The following is an 18,649-nucleotide window of genomic DNA, read 5'->3' on the forward strand; positions in this document are numbered from 1 at the left end:
GTCTCGAGAAAAAGAAAAAACCAAGCAACATTATTAATTGATTGAAATTTACTTAAAAATGCAATCAGAAAATATCCACATCAATAGCAGATTCTGCAAATAAATACTTTTGCCCCTCACCAAATAAGAGACGAGCAAAAAGACCTTAATTTAAAAAAAAAACAAAAAAAAAAAAAACATTTTACAAAAATACTGATTGAAAATACCAGCAATTTATCGCATTGTCCCCAAGCAATCCAAAGGTCTTCAGCTAATCAAAGCACCGTTATTACAGAGTTATTCTACTGGAGCAGTGCAAGACGTAGAGAAGATCTGGCAACCTGTGGCTCCTCAGCTCTTAGGCCACCACACCCCCATCATTCCTCCGGAGAACCACCTATGGCCTGAGCATGATGAGTCTGGCACAGAGAAGCCTGCCCTGTGCACCATGGATCAGTTACTCCTTTGTGCTTCGAGGGCATGTAATAAGGGCTCTGAAATAGGAAACCCTGTATCCTGTTCAAGGACAGAACAAAGGACTTTAACCCGCTCCCGTAATTTCCCGACAGTCTTATACCTTTAAAGCTTATTTCATCCAGTTTCCAGTTTTCTATATACACAACCAATGCCGTTATAAATAAAGAAATCACAATTTACAGTGACCGTTCCTTCAATTCATAGTGTTCTGCATTTGCGACAAGGAATCTGAACTATTAATATACATTAGAGGAGTCTTTAAAAGTCTTTTGCAGAAAGTGGATCCTGTTTCTTAATAATGCAAGGGATCGGACATAAGAGGAGCTGTGTTACAGCCATGCACTTGTTTGGATTTGGTCCCAAAAAAAACAAAAACCTGAGGCTGCTTCCAATAAAAAAGAAAAAAAAAACCAACGTTCTCCTGTGAAGAGTTCTTCAGATCTTCATTGAAAGGAGTAGTGAAGGGTAATCCCTGACAGCCAGGCTGGATCCAGATACCGGCATCTTCCAGCCCCCGACTTGCACTTTGGAATTTAACATTAAGGTCTTGTGTATAACACTTGAAGACGTACACATGTAAGTGTCTTGGGAGATCAGTGTCTTATTTTTCTCTGCTTTGGTTACACATCACCTTTTCTGCTCCCAAATTTCACTCATATTTAGGTCTAATTCTTTAAGACCCTTCAGAGCTTGGACATTTCCAGTGTAGAAGGCGATATCTGCTGCCACCATTCTGAGAACAAAAAGCAATTTTATGTCAGGCTTTAAATTTATACCTTTATGTGATTTGTTATATAATATGATATAATTATATATATATATATATATATATATATATATATATATATATATATATATATATACATACACACACACACCGTATTTTTCGCTTCATAAGACGCACCTGATTATAAGACGCACCCCCAAATTTGGTGCAGGAATAGAGAATTTTTTAATAAATGGGGTCCGTCTTATAATGCCAGTATCCGTCTAACAAATAATATAGGGTATATGTCCCTCATAGCCCCCTCATCCTAAAATTAGCCCCCTTAATCTGGATATGGCCACCTTATGTTGAACACCTCCCCCAGTGATGCCACATTTCCCCTATGGCTGGCACACATCCTCTATGGCAGGCAGACAGGGCCACTGTGGCAGGCAGACAGGGCCACACTGTGGCAGGCAGACAGGGCCACACTGTGGCAGGCAGACAGGGCCACACTGTGGCAGGCAGACAGGCCCACACTGTGGCAGGCAGACAGGCCCACACTGTGGCAGGCAGACAGGCCCACACTGTGGCAGGCAGACAGGCCCACACTGTGGCAGGCAGACAGGCCCACACTGTGGCAGGCAGACAGGCCCACACTGTGGCAGGCAGACAGGCCCACACTGTGGCAGGCAGACAGGCCCACACTGTGGCAGGCAGACAGGCCCACACTGTGGCAGGCAGACAGGCCCACACTGTGGCAGGCAGACAGGCCCACACTGTGGCAGGCAGACAGGCCCACACTGTGGCAGGCAGACAGGCCCACACTGTGGCAGGCAGACAGGCCCACACTGTGGCAGGCAGACAGGCCCACACTGTGGCAGGCAGACAGGCCCACACTGTGGCAGGCAGACAGGCCCACACTGTGGCAGGCAGACAGGCCCACACTGTGGCAGGCAGACAGGCCCACACTGTGGCAGGCAGACAGGCCCACACTGTGGCAGGCAGACAGGCCCACACTGTGGCAGGCAGACAGGCCCACACTGTGGCAGGCAGACAGGCCCACACTGTGGCAGGCAGACAGGCCCACACTGTGGCAGGCAGACAGGCCCACACTGTGGCAGGCAGACAGGCCCACACTGTGGCAGGCAGACAGGCCCACACTGTGGCAGGCAGACAGGCCCACACTGTGGCAGGCAGACAGGCCCACACTGTGGCAGGCAGACAGGCCCACACTGTGGCAGGCAGACAGGCCCACACTGTGGCAGGCAGACAGGCCCACACTGTGGCAGGCAGACAGGGCCACTGTGGCAGGCAGACAGGGCCACTGTGGCAGGCAGACAGGGCCACTGTGGCAGGCAGACAGGGCCACTGTGGCAGGCAGACAGGGCCACTGTGGCAGGCAGACAGGGCCACTGTGGCAGGCAGACAGGGCCACTGTGGCAGGCAGACAGGGCCACTGTGGCAGGCAGACAGGGCCACTGTGGCAGGCAGACGGGCCCACTGTGGCAGGCAGACGGGCCCACTGTGGCAGGCAGACGGGGCCACTGTGGCAGGAAGACGGGGCCACTGTGGCAGGCAGACGGGGCCACTGTGGCAGGCAGACAGGGCCACTGTGGCAGGCACACATCACCCTCTGTTACATATCGCCCCCATGTTGCTGCTTTAAGTATAATAAACTCTTTACCTTCTGCAGCACAGTCCTGTCTCGTGTGTCCCTCCTCGGGGTTGAGCTCCTCCTGTCTCCTGCACTTCCTACTTCCTAGTTCTAGTGGAGGTCATGTGATCAGGACAGCAGAGAGAGATATCTCTGCATGCCTAATCACAGCCAGCAGGAGGGAGACCAGGCAGATGCTGGAGGAGGTGAGTAAAGAGTTTATTATTTTACTATGGGCAGCACAGGAGGCCATATCTAACACAGGGGGAGGGGGGATCCTGTGCAATCAAAGGTAAGCACAGGCAGATAATATGCACAGCTCCCCCAGCCCATCAGCGTGATGCAGTTTCAGCACCACGCTTCTGATGGACAGCGGCTGTGCATATTATATGAGCGGGAGCAGGAGATCAAACGCTGCCGCTCCCAGCCCCAAGCAGTCCCCAGCACCGCTCCAGAGCTGCCCGCACCTCCACTGGACTCTGTATATATATATATATATATATATATATATATATATATATATATATATATATATATATATATATATATATACACCCCCCCTCCCGTATATTCGGATTATAAGACGCACCCCCTACTTTCCCCCAAAATTTGGGGGAACAAAAGTGCGTCTTATAGCGAAAAATACGGTATATATATATATATATATATATATATACAGTCAGGGCCAGAAATATTTGGACAGTGACACAAGTTTTGTTATTTTAGCTGTTTACAAAAACATGTTCAGAAATACAATTATATATATAATATGGGCTGAAAGTGCACACTCCCAGCTGCAATATGAGAGTTTTCACATCCAAATCGGAGAAAGGGTTTAGGAATCATAGCTCTGTAATGCATAGCCTCCTCTTTTTCAAGGGACCAAAAGTAATTGGACAAGGGAATCTAAGGGCTGCAATTAACTCTGAAGGCGTCTCCCTCGTTAACCTGTATTCAATGAAGTAGTTAAAAGGTCTGGGGTTGATTACAGGTGTGTGGTTTTGCATTTGGAAGCTGTTGCTGTGACCAGACAACATGCGGTCTAAGGAACTCTCAATTGAGGTGAAGCAGAACATCCTGAGGCTGAAAAAAAAGAAAAAATCCATCAGAGAGATAGCAGACATGCTTGGAGTAGCAAAATCAACAGTCGGGTACATTCTGAGAAAAAAGGAATTGACTGGTGAGCTTGGGAACTCAAAAAGGCCTGGGCGTCCACGGATGACAACAGTGGTGGATGATCGCCGCATACTTTCTTTGGTGAAGAAGAACCCGTTCACAACATCAACTGAAGTCCAGAACACTCTCAGTGAAGTAGGTGTATCTGTCTCTAAGTCAACAGTAAAGAGAAGACTCCATGAAAGTAAATACAAAGGGTTCACATCTAGATGCAAACCATTCATCAATTCCAAAAATAGACAGGCCAGAGTTAAATTTGCTGAAAAACACCTCATGAAGACAGCTCAGTTCTGGAAAAGTATTCTATGGACAGATGAGACCAAGATCAACCTGTACCAGAATGATGGGAAGAAAAAAGTTTGGAGAAGAAAGGGAACGGCACATGATCCAAGGCACACCACATCCTCTGTAAAACATGGTGGAGGCAACGTGATGGCATGGGCATGCATGGCTTTCAATGGCACTGGGTCACTTGTGTTTATTGATGACATAACAGCAGACAAGAGTAGCCGGATGAATTCTGAAGTGTACCGGGATATACTTTCAGCCCAGATTCAGCCAAATGCCGCAAAGTTGATCGGACGGCGCTTCATAGTACAGATGGACAATGACCCCAAGCATACAGCCAAAGCTACACAGGAGTTCATGAGTGCAAAAAAGTGGAACATTCTGCAATGGGCAAGTCAATCACCAGATCTTAACCCAATTGAGCATGCATTTCACTTGCTCAAATCCAGACTTAAGACGGAAAGACCCACAAACAAGCAAGACCTGAAGGCTGCGGCTGTAAAGGCCTGGCAAAGCATTAAGGAGGAAACCCAGCGTTTGGTGATGCCAATGGGTTCCAGACTTAAGGCAGTGATTGCCTCCAAAGGATTCACAACAAAATATTGAAAATTAAAATATTTTGTTTGGGTTTGGTTTATTTGTCCAATTACTTTTGACCTCCTAAAATGTGGAGTGTTTGTAAAGAAATGTGTACAATTCCTACAATTTCTATCAGATATTTTTGTTCAAACCTTCAAATTAAACGTTACAATCTGCACTTGAATTCTGTTGTAGAGGTTTCATTTCAAATCCAATGTGGTGGCATGCAGAGCCCAACTCGCGAAAATTGTGTCACTGTCCAAATATTTCTGGACCTAACTGTATATATACATATATATATATATATATATATATATATATATATATATATATATATACTAGAAGGTGGCCCGATTCTACGCATCGGGTATTCTAGAATTTACGTATTGTGTAGTTCATGTATGATTTTTGTTTTATATATATATATATATATATATATATATATATATATATATATATATATATATATATATATAGATGTTGTTGTGTGTAGTTACCAAGTGTTTGTGTAGGGGCTGTACATGTTCTGGGTGTTGTCTGGGTGTGATGGGGGGTGAGAGCGGTGTTGTATGTGTGTTGCGTGTGTTGCGTTGTTTGTGGAGCGCTGTGTGTCTGTAGCGTTGTGTGTGTGTTGCGCGGTTTGTGTGTGTGTGGTGTGTTTTGGGGGGAGGTATGTTTTGTGCAATGTGTGTGTTGTGCGGTATGTGCGTATATTTGTGTGTGCCGCGGTGTTTGTGTGTTGGGTGTTGGGTGTGTGCAGTGTTGTCTGTGTGTGTGGGTGTCTGTGTAGGGCAGTTGTTTGTGGTTCCCAGTGTGTGTGTGTGTTGTGTGTGGTGTGTTGTGCAGTGCGCGCGCGTGTGTGTGTGTGTGTGTGTGTGTGTGTTGGGGGGAAGTGCGCACTCCCAAACGTGCTCCATTCCCCATGCAGCGCACTCCCCATCGTGCTCCATCCACCATGCAGCGCACTCCCCATCGTGCTCCATCCCCTATGCTGCGCACCCCCCATCGTGCTCCATCTCCCATGCTGCGCACTCCCAAACGTGCTCCATCCGCCATGCTGCGCACTCCCAAACGTGCTCCATCCGCCATACTGCGCACTCCCAAACGTGCTCCATCCGCCATACTCCGCACTCCCCATCGTGCTCCATCCCCGATGCTGCGCACCCCCCCATCATGCTCCATCCCCGATGCTGCGCACCCCCCCATCGTGCTCCATCCCCCATGCTGCACCAGCATCAGCCTCTCTGCCCCCAGCATCAGCTTCTCTGCCCCCAGCATCAGCCTCTCTCCTCCCAGCATCAGCCTCTCTCCTCCCAGCATCAGCCTCTCTCATCCTAGCATCAGCCTCTCTCCTCCCAGCATCAGCCTCTCCTCTCTGTCGACAGCATCAGCCTCTCTCCTCCCAGCCTTCCCCAGCATCAGCCTCTCTCCTCCCAGCCTCCCTCCTCCCACCCTCCCCCAGCATCAGCCTCCCTCTCCCAGCCTCCCCCAGCATCAGCCTCCCCCAGCATCAGCCTCTCTTCTCTCAGCCTACCTCTCCCAGCCTCCCTCCTCCCAGCCTCCCTCAGTATCAGCCTCCCTCTCCCAACCTCCCCAAGCATCAGCCTCCACCAGCATCAGCCTCTCTCCTTCCAGCCTCCCCCAGCATCAGCCTCCGCCAGCATCAGCCTCTCTCCTTCCAGCCTCCTCCAGCATCAGCCTCCCTCTCCCAGCCTTCCCCAGGATCAGCCTCTCTCCTCCCAGCCTCCGTCCTCCCAGCCTTCCCCAGCATCAGCTTTCCCCTCCCAGCCTCCCTCAGCATCAGCCTTCCCCAGCATCAGCCTCTCTCCTCCCAGCCTCAGCCTCTCTCCTTCCAGCCTCCCCCAGCATCAGCCTCTCTCCTTCCAGCCTCCCTCAGCATCAGCCTCCCCTTCCCAGCCTTCCCCAGGATCAGCCTCTCTCCTCCCAGCCTCCCCCTCCAAGCCTCCCTCAGCATCAGCCTTCCGCTCCCAGTCTCCCCCAGCATCAGCCTCCCCAAGCATCAGCCTCCCCCAGCATCAGCCTCTCTCCTTCCAGCCTCCCCCAGCATCAGCCTCTCTCCTTCCAGCCTCCCTCAGCATCAGCCTCCCGTTCCCAGCCTTCCCCAGGATCAGCCTCTCTCCTCCCAGCCTCCCCCTCCCAGCCTCCCTCAGCATCAGCCTTCCCCTCCCAGTCTCCCCCAGCATCAGTCTCCCCCAGCATCAGCCTCCCCAAGCATCAGCCTCCACCAGCATCAGCCTCTCTCCTTCCAGCCTCCCCCAGCATCAGCCTCCCCAAGCATCAGCCTCCACCAGCATCAGCCTCCCTCGTCCCAGCCTCCCCCAGCATCAGCCTCCCCCTCCCAGCCTCCCCCAGCATCAGCCTCTCTCCTCCCAGCATCAGCCTCTCTCATCCCAGCATCAGCCTCTCTCCTCCCAGCATCAGCCTCTCCTCTCTGTCCCCAGCATCAGCCTCTCTCCTCCCAGCCTTCCCCAGCATCAGCCTCTCTCCTCCCAGCCTCCCCCAGCATCAGCCTCCCCCAGCATCAGTCTCTCTTCTTCCAGCCTCCCCCAGCATCAGCCTCTCTCCTTCCAGCCTCCCCCAGCATCAGCCTCCCTCTCCCAGCCTTCCCCAGGATCAGCCTCTCTCCTCCCAGCCTCCGTCCTCCCAGCCTTCCCCAGCATCAGCTTTCCCCTCCCAGCCTCCCTCAGCATCAGCCTTCCCCAGCATCAGCCTCTCTCCTCCCAGCCTCAGCCTCTCTCCTTTCAGCCTCCCCCAGCATCAGCCTCTCTCCTTCCAGCCTCCCTCAGCATCAGCCTCCCCTTCCCAGCCTTCCCCAGGATCAGCCTCTCTCCTCCCAGCCTCCTTCCTCCCAGCCTCCCCCTCCCAGCCTCCTTCAGCATCAGCCTTCCCCTCCCAGTCTCCCCCAGCATCAGCCTCCCCCTCCCAGCCTTCCCCATGATCAGCCTCTCTGCTCCCACCCTCCTCCAGCACGCCGTGCTCCTCTGCCGACGCTCACACACCCGATCGCATCCACTCACACACACCCGATCGCATCCACTCACACACACCCGATCGCATCCACTCACACACACCCAATCGCATCCACTCACACACACCCAATCGCATCCACTCACACACACCCAATCGCATCCACTCACACACACCCAATCGCATCCACTCACACACACCCGATCGCATCCACTCACACACACCCGATCGCATCCACTCACACACACAGACACTGACGATATCGCACATACGCGCTCACACTCACAACATCCGGAGATACCACATGCCTCTGGCCATGTGATCCTCCGTCAGGTCCTGGAAGGTCACAACAGCACAGTATCGAGGCCGAGAAGCAAGCGATATCGCCGGATGCTGTGAGTGTGTGGATGTGATGTGTGTGTGAGGTGTGTGTGAGGTGTGTGTGAGGTGTGTGTGAGAGTGAGTGTGATCTGATGTGTGTGTATGTTTGTGTGTGTGCTGTTATGTGTGTGTGTGTGGATCTTCCGCCGCAGCAGGACCTTGATGCGCTTGTAACCATGCGAGCATGGTTACCAACGTATCCACACCACTCCCGTGCGAGCGGGGGCCGGGGGTGGGGGGGGGGGGGAGTACAGTACTCACCTCCGTGACTGCCGTGTCAGTTCGGGGAATGCGCGCGGGGGGGGAGTACAGTACTCACCTCCGTGACAGCCGTGTCAGTTCGGGGAATGCGCGGGGGGAGGGAGGGGGCGGGGCCAGAGCTAGCGTGCATTGCGTGAGGGGGGCGGGGCGTGGCCGAATTGCCAATGCCTGCAGGGTGCCGGGGCGAGAGGCCAATCTGTGGGGGGGGGCGGAGCCTGGGCGAGCGGCTGGCCAATCCGTGTGGGGGCGCAGCCTGGGCGAGCGGCCAATCCGTGTGGGGGGGCGGGGCCATGGCGAGCCCAGCGGCCAATCAGCTTTGTGTCACCGTAAGGACACAATTTTGGAGCATGACAGACAGACAGATAGACAGACAGACAGACAGAATAAGGCAATTATATATATAGATATATACATATATATATATATATATATATATATATACACATATATATATATACATATATATATATATATATATATATATACATACACACACACACATATACACACACACACACACACACATGTACCCATACATACATACCTACAGCAACGGACAGGAGGCGATCACCCCAGAGGTCACAAAACATCTCCCCCCTGTCACTGCTGCTGCAGCACCTCCACAGTCCCCTTCTCCTCCGCACATTGGATGTAGCGTGAGGAGGGTTTTAGAAGACTGTATCTCAATCTCCATCGCAGCTACAGACGTGAGCCAGGGATCATTTTAAGCAGTTAACACTGCTGTAGTCACAACCCAACACAAAATATCATGGGATACAGTGAGAGTCAGGTGTGCAAACTGCAGACATCTGCAGGTCTCAATTTACCCCCTGATATTTTTGGATGGATCGAGACTAACTGAGAATTTCAGTTTCAATATGAACCCTGAATCACTTGTGTAGATGTGAGCCAGGCTAAAATTTAGTTAAAAGTTTGGTTCGGGATGCAGACTTGACCCCGTACCCCATATAAATCAATGGGGACCTGAAATTTTGTGCTGTACAATGGCTGTAACATAGTCGTAGTAAGGTCTAGGGGGATGCAAAAGAAAGCAAAATGAGAGCAATTGCTGTGCAAATATGGATAGAGGATAAATAAAAAAAGACATGAGGTCCCCCTTATTTTTGATAACCAGAACAGGTAAAGCAGAGAGCTGCGGGCTGCAACCCACAGCTGTCTGCTTTACCTTGGCTGGTTAGCAACATTAGAGGGGATCCCATGCCATTTTTTAAAATTATTTAAATAAATAATAATAATAAAAAAAAAAGTGTGGGGTTCCCCCTTCTATTTTTAATACCCAGCCAAGGTAAAGCAGATAGCTGGGGGCTTGTATTAATCACCCAAACCAAGCAGAAACCCCCCCCATAAAATTGATAAACTTTATTAGTAATCCAAAAACACAAAAGTGCACGCTAAAACCAAGTCACTTGATGCATATATTATGGTCACAGGAAGGGCCCCGGGCAATTCCCTATTCTCCCCCTTCCTGGCCGCGAATCCTCAAAGCTCCAACCTAATCCAATGGTGTAATGTTCCATGACGCCCCTTGAATCCTATGGAGCTTTGTACTGAGGATGAAGCTCCATAGATCACTGCCGGTCAGCAGCAGCCCGGAATTTCTCACTCGTGCCTCTTACCCGGCAGTGACCTGTTGAACCTCATTCTGACAAAGCTCTCAGAACGAAGCTCCATAGAAATCAATGTGTGTCATGGGAAAGTACACCATGGATTAAATTGGAACTTTGAGAATTATTAATACACTGGTGAATGACGGAGTGTGGGGGTCTCTTTATTCAAAGCAACTATTTTTTCCTGTGTGTGTTGTTTTTTTTTTTTAAACTCTACACTTGTCATTAAGACTAGCGTATATAATGTCATTAAAGGGAACCAAACATCAGGATTTTCGTGTATAGGGTGCAGCCAGTGCAGTACTGGCACTATCAGGCACAGGCTGTACATACCATTAGTGGGCAGCTCGGGTGTTTAGTCAGTGAAATCCAACTTTATAAAGTTTGAAAATTCATGCAATTTTAGATTGACGTGTGCACCTCTCTCCTAATGTCCAGGCGTGTTATGCACTTGTATCCCCGCCCCCTGCCGCCTGTTTCTCCCTCTCACTTGCCGTATGTAAATTTCGCTCTTCAGAAACATGGCGCCGGAGTTGGCACCTGCGCATAGCGCTTATCTCCGGCACCATGTTTCTGAAGCACGCTGTACTTAGTATTTTACAGGAGAGGGCGGCGCATGCGCCCTCGCTTCTTCAGATCCCGTTGTGACCGCGCGTGGTCACAACAGGACTGCAGAACAGCTGATGAGAGGACGCGGTTACCTTCAGCTAATCGCGTCCTCTCATCAGCTGTTCTGCAGTCCTGTTGTGACCACGCGCGGACATTAGGAAAGAGGGAGGAACAGGCGGGTGGGGGGGGCGGAGATAAACGTCCATAACACGCCTGGACATTAGGAGAGTGGTGCACACGTCAATCAAAAAGTGCACGAATTTTCAAACTTTATAAAGTTGGGTTTCACTGACTAAACACACGAGCTGCCCACTAATGGTATGTACACAATGTGCCTGATAGTGCCAGTACTGCACTGGCTGCACCTTATACATGAAAATCCTGATGTTTGGTTCCCTTTAAGACTGGTGTATATTAGTAAACATTTGGCTCAGACTTTACAGAGGGAATACTCACCCATGCTGTGGCCCGCCGTCATTTGTGACATTTAGGTGACACAGTTGATTTTTTAAGTGCCGCCTGCAGCTTGTATTTATACGAAGGAACAGATTCTGCATAAAAGACATTAAAATATCAGTACTCTGTTGAAACTGAGGAAGAAACAGAGGAAGAAACGGAGGAACAAGCAAGACAATCTTTGATCTATTACCCAATAGTCATCATTATAAAACTGTAAACATAAAAATTGGAATATCAATTGTTGTATAAGGCTCTGTTCATATGTCGTGCTGTCATCATTCTATAACAAATATGGTATTAAAAAAAAAAATCTATAACAAATATGGTATTAAAAAAAAATCTATAACAAATATGGTATTAAAAAAAAAAATCCTGTATCCGTTAAACTAGAAAAAACGGATGAGAAATAATATCAGCTGGTTCAACTGATAGCTTATAAAAAGGTGTCTCATTACCAAGGTGCCACACAAGAAACATTTTGTGATGGGTAAATCCAGTGAGCTGTCTCAAGACCTTTGCAACCTAATTGTTGCAAAACACTGAATCTTAGGCCATGTTCACATCATATTTGTTGATATATTCGGATAGCAATGAAATTTGTATTGTGGTAAACCCATTGATTCCTCTCCACAATTCTGAGAATCTTTACTTATATCTTTAAAGGTTCAATACAATCTTTAAATATGGGTTTCGTTGGAAAGTGACTGCAAAAATAATCGATGTTACAATTTACTGTTTATTAAAAATTCCCATCTAACCTAGAAAACAAAACACAAACAAAACTGTATTTTTTACAAGATTGCTGCAATTTTTAAAATGAGAATACCAAGTGAGAAAGCTGTAATGCACAGAACAACTTGGAAACTTGCATTTAGAGCACCATTGTTTAGACAATTAACAGTTTTTGTATGCTATTCGCCCGAGGACCTCTAGTTTGGTAATTGGAAAAATTTCCTCAGTTTTTATTTTATATATCAGTGTTACAAGTCCAATCATTTATGTAACCACCGCAAAAAAAACCCCAAAACAACACTGTCATCAAGATGAAGGGGTCAAGTTGAGTGTGAGGCCCCTGATTCATTAAGAGGCACTTGCCTCTTTATCAATCAGGCAAGATATGTGTGCCTTGCCACAAATCTTACTCCAGTTAGGAACTCGAGTAAGATTCGTGGTGTAAGGAACTCCGCTGCTTGTCATGAACTTAACAGGGTTGCCTTGGCATGTAGCGTCCCTGTCCCAAAATGCCAGTTTTGCACAACCTCGCGTTGTATAAAAATTTAGCAACATTTCAATGAAGTGATGGCCACGGTGGAAACTTTACAAATCTAATACGAAACGTACGTTGGGGTATGTGGTCCGGTGGTGGCAGCATTCCATTTATGTAGGCTTCTATCACAATGGTTATGTACTTTTGACTACCAGCTATACAATTGAGCACTTTGCTGTTGATAGCAGATTTTCTATATCCACCTTGTGCCCTGCAGGAGTTTTGTTTTACACTTATTTATTTTGCTGCCACACCTGTGTCATTTTTAACCTGAGTGTGTTTTTACCACTGTCGTTGTCTCAATAAAATAATTTTTGTATTTGGCACAACCACGGTGGCAACTTTACAAATCTAATGCGAAACGTACGTTGGGGTCTGTGATCCGGTGGTGGCAGAATTCAATTTATCCAGGCTTCTATCACGATGGGCATGTACCTTTGATTGCCTGCTATACAATTGAGCACTTTGCTGTTGATAGCAGATGTTCTATATCCACATTGTGCCCTGAATGAGTTTTGTTTTACACTTATTATTTATTTTGCTGCCACACCGGTCTCATTTTTAACCTGAGTGTGTGTTTAATACTGTCTTTGTCTCAATAAAGTAAATATTTTTTGTATTTTTTTTTCTTATTTGGACTTTTCTGCCACACTGCTGGTTTTTCATTACTATGGAACTGCCAGTGTAAATTATTAATATGGCTAGTTTGGGTATTTGTTTCATAGGATAAAAAAAAATATAAAACACCAACCTGTGTTTGTTCCTCAGGTAGGAGATCGTTAATAGCTTCATGCATTTTTGCCATATGCTTGCAGATATTTCTAAAACACATTGAGGGAACAGGAGCTTTGACCTCATACTGCAACAGAGAAACACGTCAAATTATTTTATATGTAGCATCATGTACTGCAATACAAATCATCATACGTGTGACCTCGGTGACATGCTGCATTGTATGGGAGCCGTGTGACTTATGAGATCATTACGTAGCTTGTCCACGAGCAATATTAAGAATTCCCTGAACATAAGAATGTGGCATACGTCATGTACTAATGTATTTATGATATATAAATACACTTTCTTGTTAGAAACTACCAGGATCATTTTCACAGTGCCCAAAGTTCTGATTTTAAAGGGGTTATCCCAAAATGATAAAGTAACATAGATCATATAAAATTTAAGCTTTAGCGGAACCAATTATTACAAGGATTTGCATAGGACTGCTGCCCACTTGTTATAGTACTCGCTAGTGTTCTGTTGATTCCTTCTCTGATTGTTCTTCCATCGTGTCCAGTTCTAGAGGTCACAAATCAAGTATGCGCTCAGTTCCCAAGTCTCCTACTGACCGTGTGGTGGAGCGATTCCTACTTTTGAGCAGTTACAGTTTATGGCATAAATGTACAGATGTGTGTCTTACATTTATCTTGAGCACAAGGCTCTGATAGATTTAATAGATGGTTGGAATTTCCATTAATTTGTATTGGAAATCCATCCAACTATGGATTTAATGCAATGCACAACGCCAGTCCTGTTATGGAGACAGAAGATGGTCCCATTTGTGAGCACACACCTACATTTACTGCACGTTAGATATGTACAAAATGGAAAAAACTGCTTTAAGATCCACAAAACAACGGTTTTAAAAGGGAATCTGTCAGCAGGTTTTTGCTATGTAAATTGAGAGAACCATGAAAAAGGGGCTGAGATCCCGAGTAGAGTAACGTGTCACTTATTTGGCTGTGTTTTGCCGTTTCAATGCAATCAGTATTTTATTAGCAGGAGATCATCATTACAGAACAATTGGCTTGGTGCCTTCTAGTCCATCCCCACCCACCCCCAATTAGCAGCTGTCAATGTACAGTGTACACAGCAGAGAAAAATGTGACTGTATCACAACTGCTGCACCCAGTAAATTAAGTGATCCATAGCTGGAAACAGGTTCTCTGTCCCTACATCACGCAGCTGTCATATTATATATATCGAAAACCTGCGGACAGATTCCGTTTAAGACTAGATTCCCATGTAAAACTCCTATATTTTTCACAGTTAATATTCACAATGAACACATTTTGCAACTGCAGATGGAAATAAGTTCCTGAGCCAGCCTAGCAACCTCCGAGGGTGACCCTTCTGCTTCTGCAGGCTGCTTAGCGGTCCTAGCAAAAGATTTACCATATTTTTTTGGCTTTTTTTCAAGAAAAACTCCTGCTAAAAAGTGTGTGCGTCTTATAGCCCAGACGCAGCTTCCCGTGATGGAGGAGAATGCAGATACTTTGTCCTCTCCGATCAGAGAGCGCTGCCCTCTCTCCTCATAATCTTCACTGATCTATGTGGTTAGTGCAGAGCAGGAGAGGAAGCTGCCAGGAGCTGAGCGGAGGCTGCAGGAGCCGAGCAGCTGAAGGACCTTTCTTCACACAAGTAATTTCAAGATCTTCCAGGTCATGTGATTGATCACATGATCTGAAAGGTCCTTCAGTTAATTCAGTAGAACGTCCTTCAGCCTCTTGAGCAGGCACTACAAAATGTGGTAATGTATAGTGTGTCGGTGTATGTAAGTGTAAATGTGCATGTAACAGAGCTGGGTATGTACGTGTAACTGTTCACATAGCAAAGCTGTGTATGTCAGTGCAAATGTTTATGTAGCAGAGCTGTGTGTTTAAGTGCAAATGTGCATGTAGCAGACGTGTGTGTATAATACACTGCAAGGAAACACAAAAAAGATTTATTACTTTCCTACTCTACCCCATTACATTAAATTTCGTGTTAATGACCCCTCCACTTTATGCCACCAGGGAAGTTTAAAAAAAAAATGAAAAAAGAAGGGAATTTTGTTACTTACCGTAAATTCCTTTTCTTCTAGCTCCTATTGGGAGACCCAGACGATTGGGTGTATAGCTACTGCCTCCGGAGGCCACACAAAGCAATTACACTAAAAAGTGTAAGGCCCCTCCCCTTCTGGCTATACACCCCCAGTGGGATCACTGGCTCACCAGTTTTAGTGCAAAAGCAAGAAGGAGGAAAGCCAATAACTGGTTTAAACAAATTCACTCCGAGTAACATCGGAGAACTGAAAACCGTTCAACATAAACAACATGTGTACCCGCAAACAAACCAAAAATCCCGAAGGACAACAGGGCGGGAGCTGGGTCTCCCAATAGGAGCTAGAAGAAAAGGAATTTACGGTAAGTAACAAAATTCCCTTCTTCTTCGGCGCTCCATTGGGAGACCCAGACGATTGGGACGTCCAAAAGCTGTCCCTGGGTGGGTAAAGAATACCTCATGTTAGAGCTGCAAGACAGCCCTCCCCTATAGGGAGGCAACTGCCGCCTGCAGGACTCTTCTACCTAGGCTGGCGTCCGCCGAAGCATAGGTATGCACCTGATAATGTTTGGTGAAAGTGTGCAGACTCGACCAGGTAGCTGCCTGGCACACCTGTTGAGCCGTAGCCTGGTGTCGCAATGCCCAGGACGCACCCACGGCTCTGGTAGAATGGGCCTTCAGCCCTGATGGAACCGGAAGCCCAGCAGAACGGTAGGCTTCAAGAATTGGTTCTTTGATCCATCGAGCCAGGGTGGCCTTAGAAGCCTGCGACCCTTTGCGCTTACCAGCGACAAGGACGAAGAGTGCATCCGAACGGCGCAAGGGCGCCGTGCGGGAAATGTAGATTCTGAGTGCTCTCACCAGATCTAACAAATGTAAATTCTTCTCATACTGATGAACTGCATGAGGACAAAACGAAGGCAAAGAGATATCCTGATTAAGATGAAAAGAGGATACCACCTTCGGGAGAAACTCCTGAATGGGGCGCAGCACTACCTTGTCCTGGTGGAAGACCAGGAAGGGAGCCTTGGATGACAGCGCTGCCAGCTCAGACACTCTCCGAAGAGATGTGATCGCTACCAGAAAAGCCACTTTCTGTGATAGTCTAGAAAGTGAAACCTCCCTCAGAGGCTCGAAGGGCGGCTTCTGGAGGGCAACTAGTACCCTGTTCAGATCCCATGGATCTAACGGCCGCTTGTACGGGGGTACGATATGGCAAACCCCCTGTAGGAACGTGCGCACCTTAGGAAGGCGTGCCAAACGCCTCTGAAAAAAGACGGATAGCGCCGAGACCTGACCTTTAAGGGAGCCGAGCGACAAACCTTTTTCTAACCCAGATTGCAGGAAAGAAAGAAAGGTAGGCAATGCAAATGGCCAGGGAGACACTCCCTGAGCAGAGCACCAGGATAAGAATATCCTCCACGTTCTGTGGTAGATCTTAGCGGACGTGGGCTTCCTAGCCTGTCTCATGGTGGCAACGACCCCTTGGGATAATCCTGAAGACGCTAGGATCCAGGACTCAATGGCCACACAGTCAGGTTCAGGGCCGCAGAATTCCGATGGAAAAACGGCCCTTGGGACAGTAAGTCTGGCCGGTCTGGTAGTGCCCACGGTTGGTCGACCGTGAGCTGCCACAGATCCGGATACCACGCCCTCCTCGGCCAGTCTGGGGCGACGAGTATGACGCGGCTGCAATCGGATCTGATCTTGCGTAGCACTCTGGGCAAGAGTGCCAGAGGTGGAAACACATAAGGGAGCCGGAACTGCGACCAATCTTGCACTAGGGCGTCTGCCGCCAGCGCTCTTTGATCGCGAGACCGTGCCATGAAGGTTGGGACCTTGTTGTTGTGCCGGGACGCCATTAGGTCGACGTCCGGCCTTCCCCATCGGCGACAGATTTCCTGAAACATGTCTGGGTGAAGGGACCATTCCCCTGCGTCCATGCCCTGGCGACTGAGGAAGTCTGCTTCCCAGTTTTCTACGCCGGGGATGTGAACTGCGGATATGGTGGAGGCCGTGGCTTCCACCCACATCAGAATCCGCCGGACTTCCTGGAAGGCTTGCCGACTGCGTGTCCCCCCTTGGTGGTTGATGTATGCCACCGCTGTGGAGTTGTCCGACTGAATTCGGATCTGCCTTCCTTCCAGCCACTGCTGGAAGGCTAGTAGGGCAAGATACACTGCTCTGATTTCCAGAACATTGATCTGAAGGGTGGACTCCTGCTGAGTCCACGTACCCTGAGCCCTGTGGTGGAGAAGAAGGGAATTTTGTTTACTTACCGTAAATTCCTTTTCTTCTAGCTCCAATTGGGAGACCCAGACAATTGGGTGTATAGCTATTGCCTCTGGAGGCCACACAAAGTATTACACTTAAAAGTGTAAGGCCCCTCCCCTTCTGGCTATACACCCCCAGTGGGATCACTGGCTCACCAGTTTTAGTGCCAAAGCAAGAAGGAGGAAAGCCAATAACTGGTTTAAAGACCAATTCAATCCGAGGAAACATCGGAGAACTGAACCATACCACATGAACAACATGTGTACCCGAAAAAACAGAAAAACCCCGAGAAAACAGGGCGGGTGCTGGGTCTCCCAATTGGAGCTAGAAGAAAAGGAATTTACGGTAAGTAAACAAAATTCCCTTCTTCTTTGTCGCTCCATTGGGAGACCCAGACAATTGGGATGTCCAAAAGCAATCCCTGGGTGGGTAAAAGAATACCTCATGATAGGGCCGTCAAACGGCCCTCTCCTACAGGTGGCCAACCGCCGCCTGAATGACTTATCTACCTAGGCTGGCGTCTGCCGAAGCGTAGGTATGCATCTGATAATGCTTGGTAAAAGTAAGTAGACTCGACCAGGTGGGTGCCTGACACACCTGCTGAGCCGTAGCCTGGTGCCGTAATGCCCAGGATGCACCCACGGCTCTGGTAGAATGGGCCTTCGGCCTTGAGAGAACCAGAAGCCCAGAAGAACTGTAGGTTTCAAGAATTGGTTCCTCGATCCCCCGAGCAAGGGTGGATCTGGAAGCTTGCGACTGTTTACGCCGACCAGCGACAAGGACAAAGAGTGCATCCGGGTGGCGCAGGAGCGCCGTGCGGGAAGTAGAACCTGAGTGCTCTCACCAGAACCAACAGATGCAAATCTTTCTGAAATTGATGGACTGGACGAGGACACAAAGAAGGTGAGGTGATATCCTGATTGATATGAAAATGGGATACCACCTTAGGGAGAAATTCCGGAACCGGACGCAGAACTACCCTGTCCTGGTGAAGGACCAGGAAGAGAGTTTGTATAAGAGCGTTGCTAGCTCGGAAACTCTCCTAAGAGACGAGAACGTTAGTAGAAGGCCACTTCCCGTGAAAAACGGGAAGGGAGACA

The 18,649-nt window shown here is 48.3% G+C and overlaps 1 protein-coding gene across 1 annotated transcript in view; it reads right to left on the reverse strand.

The window, feature by feature from the left end:
- Positions 1 to 57: 57 nt before the first annotated feature.
- The window catches only part of VPS54 (VPS54 subunit of GARP complex), a 160,513-nt gene continuing 141,921 nt past the window's right edge, over positions 58 to 18,649 (reverse strand). The window contains exons 21-23 of the mRNA XM_075339254.1: positions 13,207 to 13,314; positions 11,186 to 11,280; positions 58 to 1,189 (exon numbers count right to left, since the gene is read on the reverse strand). Of these exons, the coding sequence (XP_075195369.1) occupies positions 1,084 to 1,189; positions 11,186 to 11,280; positions 13,207 to 13,314 (309 nt within the window). The 3' untranslated portion in view covers positions 58 to 1,083. The remainder of the gene's footprint in view (positions 1,190 to 11,185; positions 11,281 to 13,206; positions 13,315 to 18,649) is intronic.

The sequence above is a fragment of the Anomaloglossus baeobatrachus genome, chromosome 3 (genome assembly GCF_048569485.1).
Source record: "Anomaloglossus baeobatrachus isolate aAnoBae1 chromosome 3, aAnoBae1.hap1, whole genome shotgun sequence".
In the NCBI taxonomy this organism is placed as follows: domain Eukaryota; kingdom Metazoa; phylum Chordata; class Amphibia; order Anura; family Aromobatidae; genus Anomaloglossus; species Anomaloglossus baeobatrachus.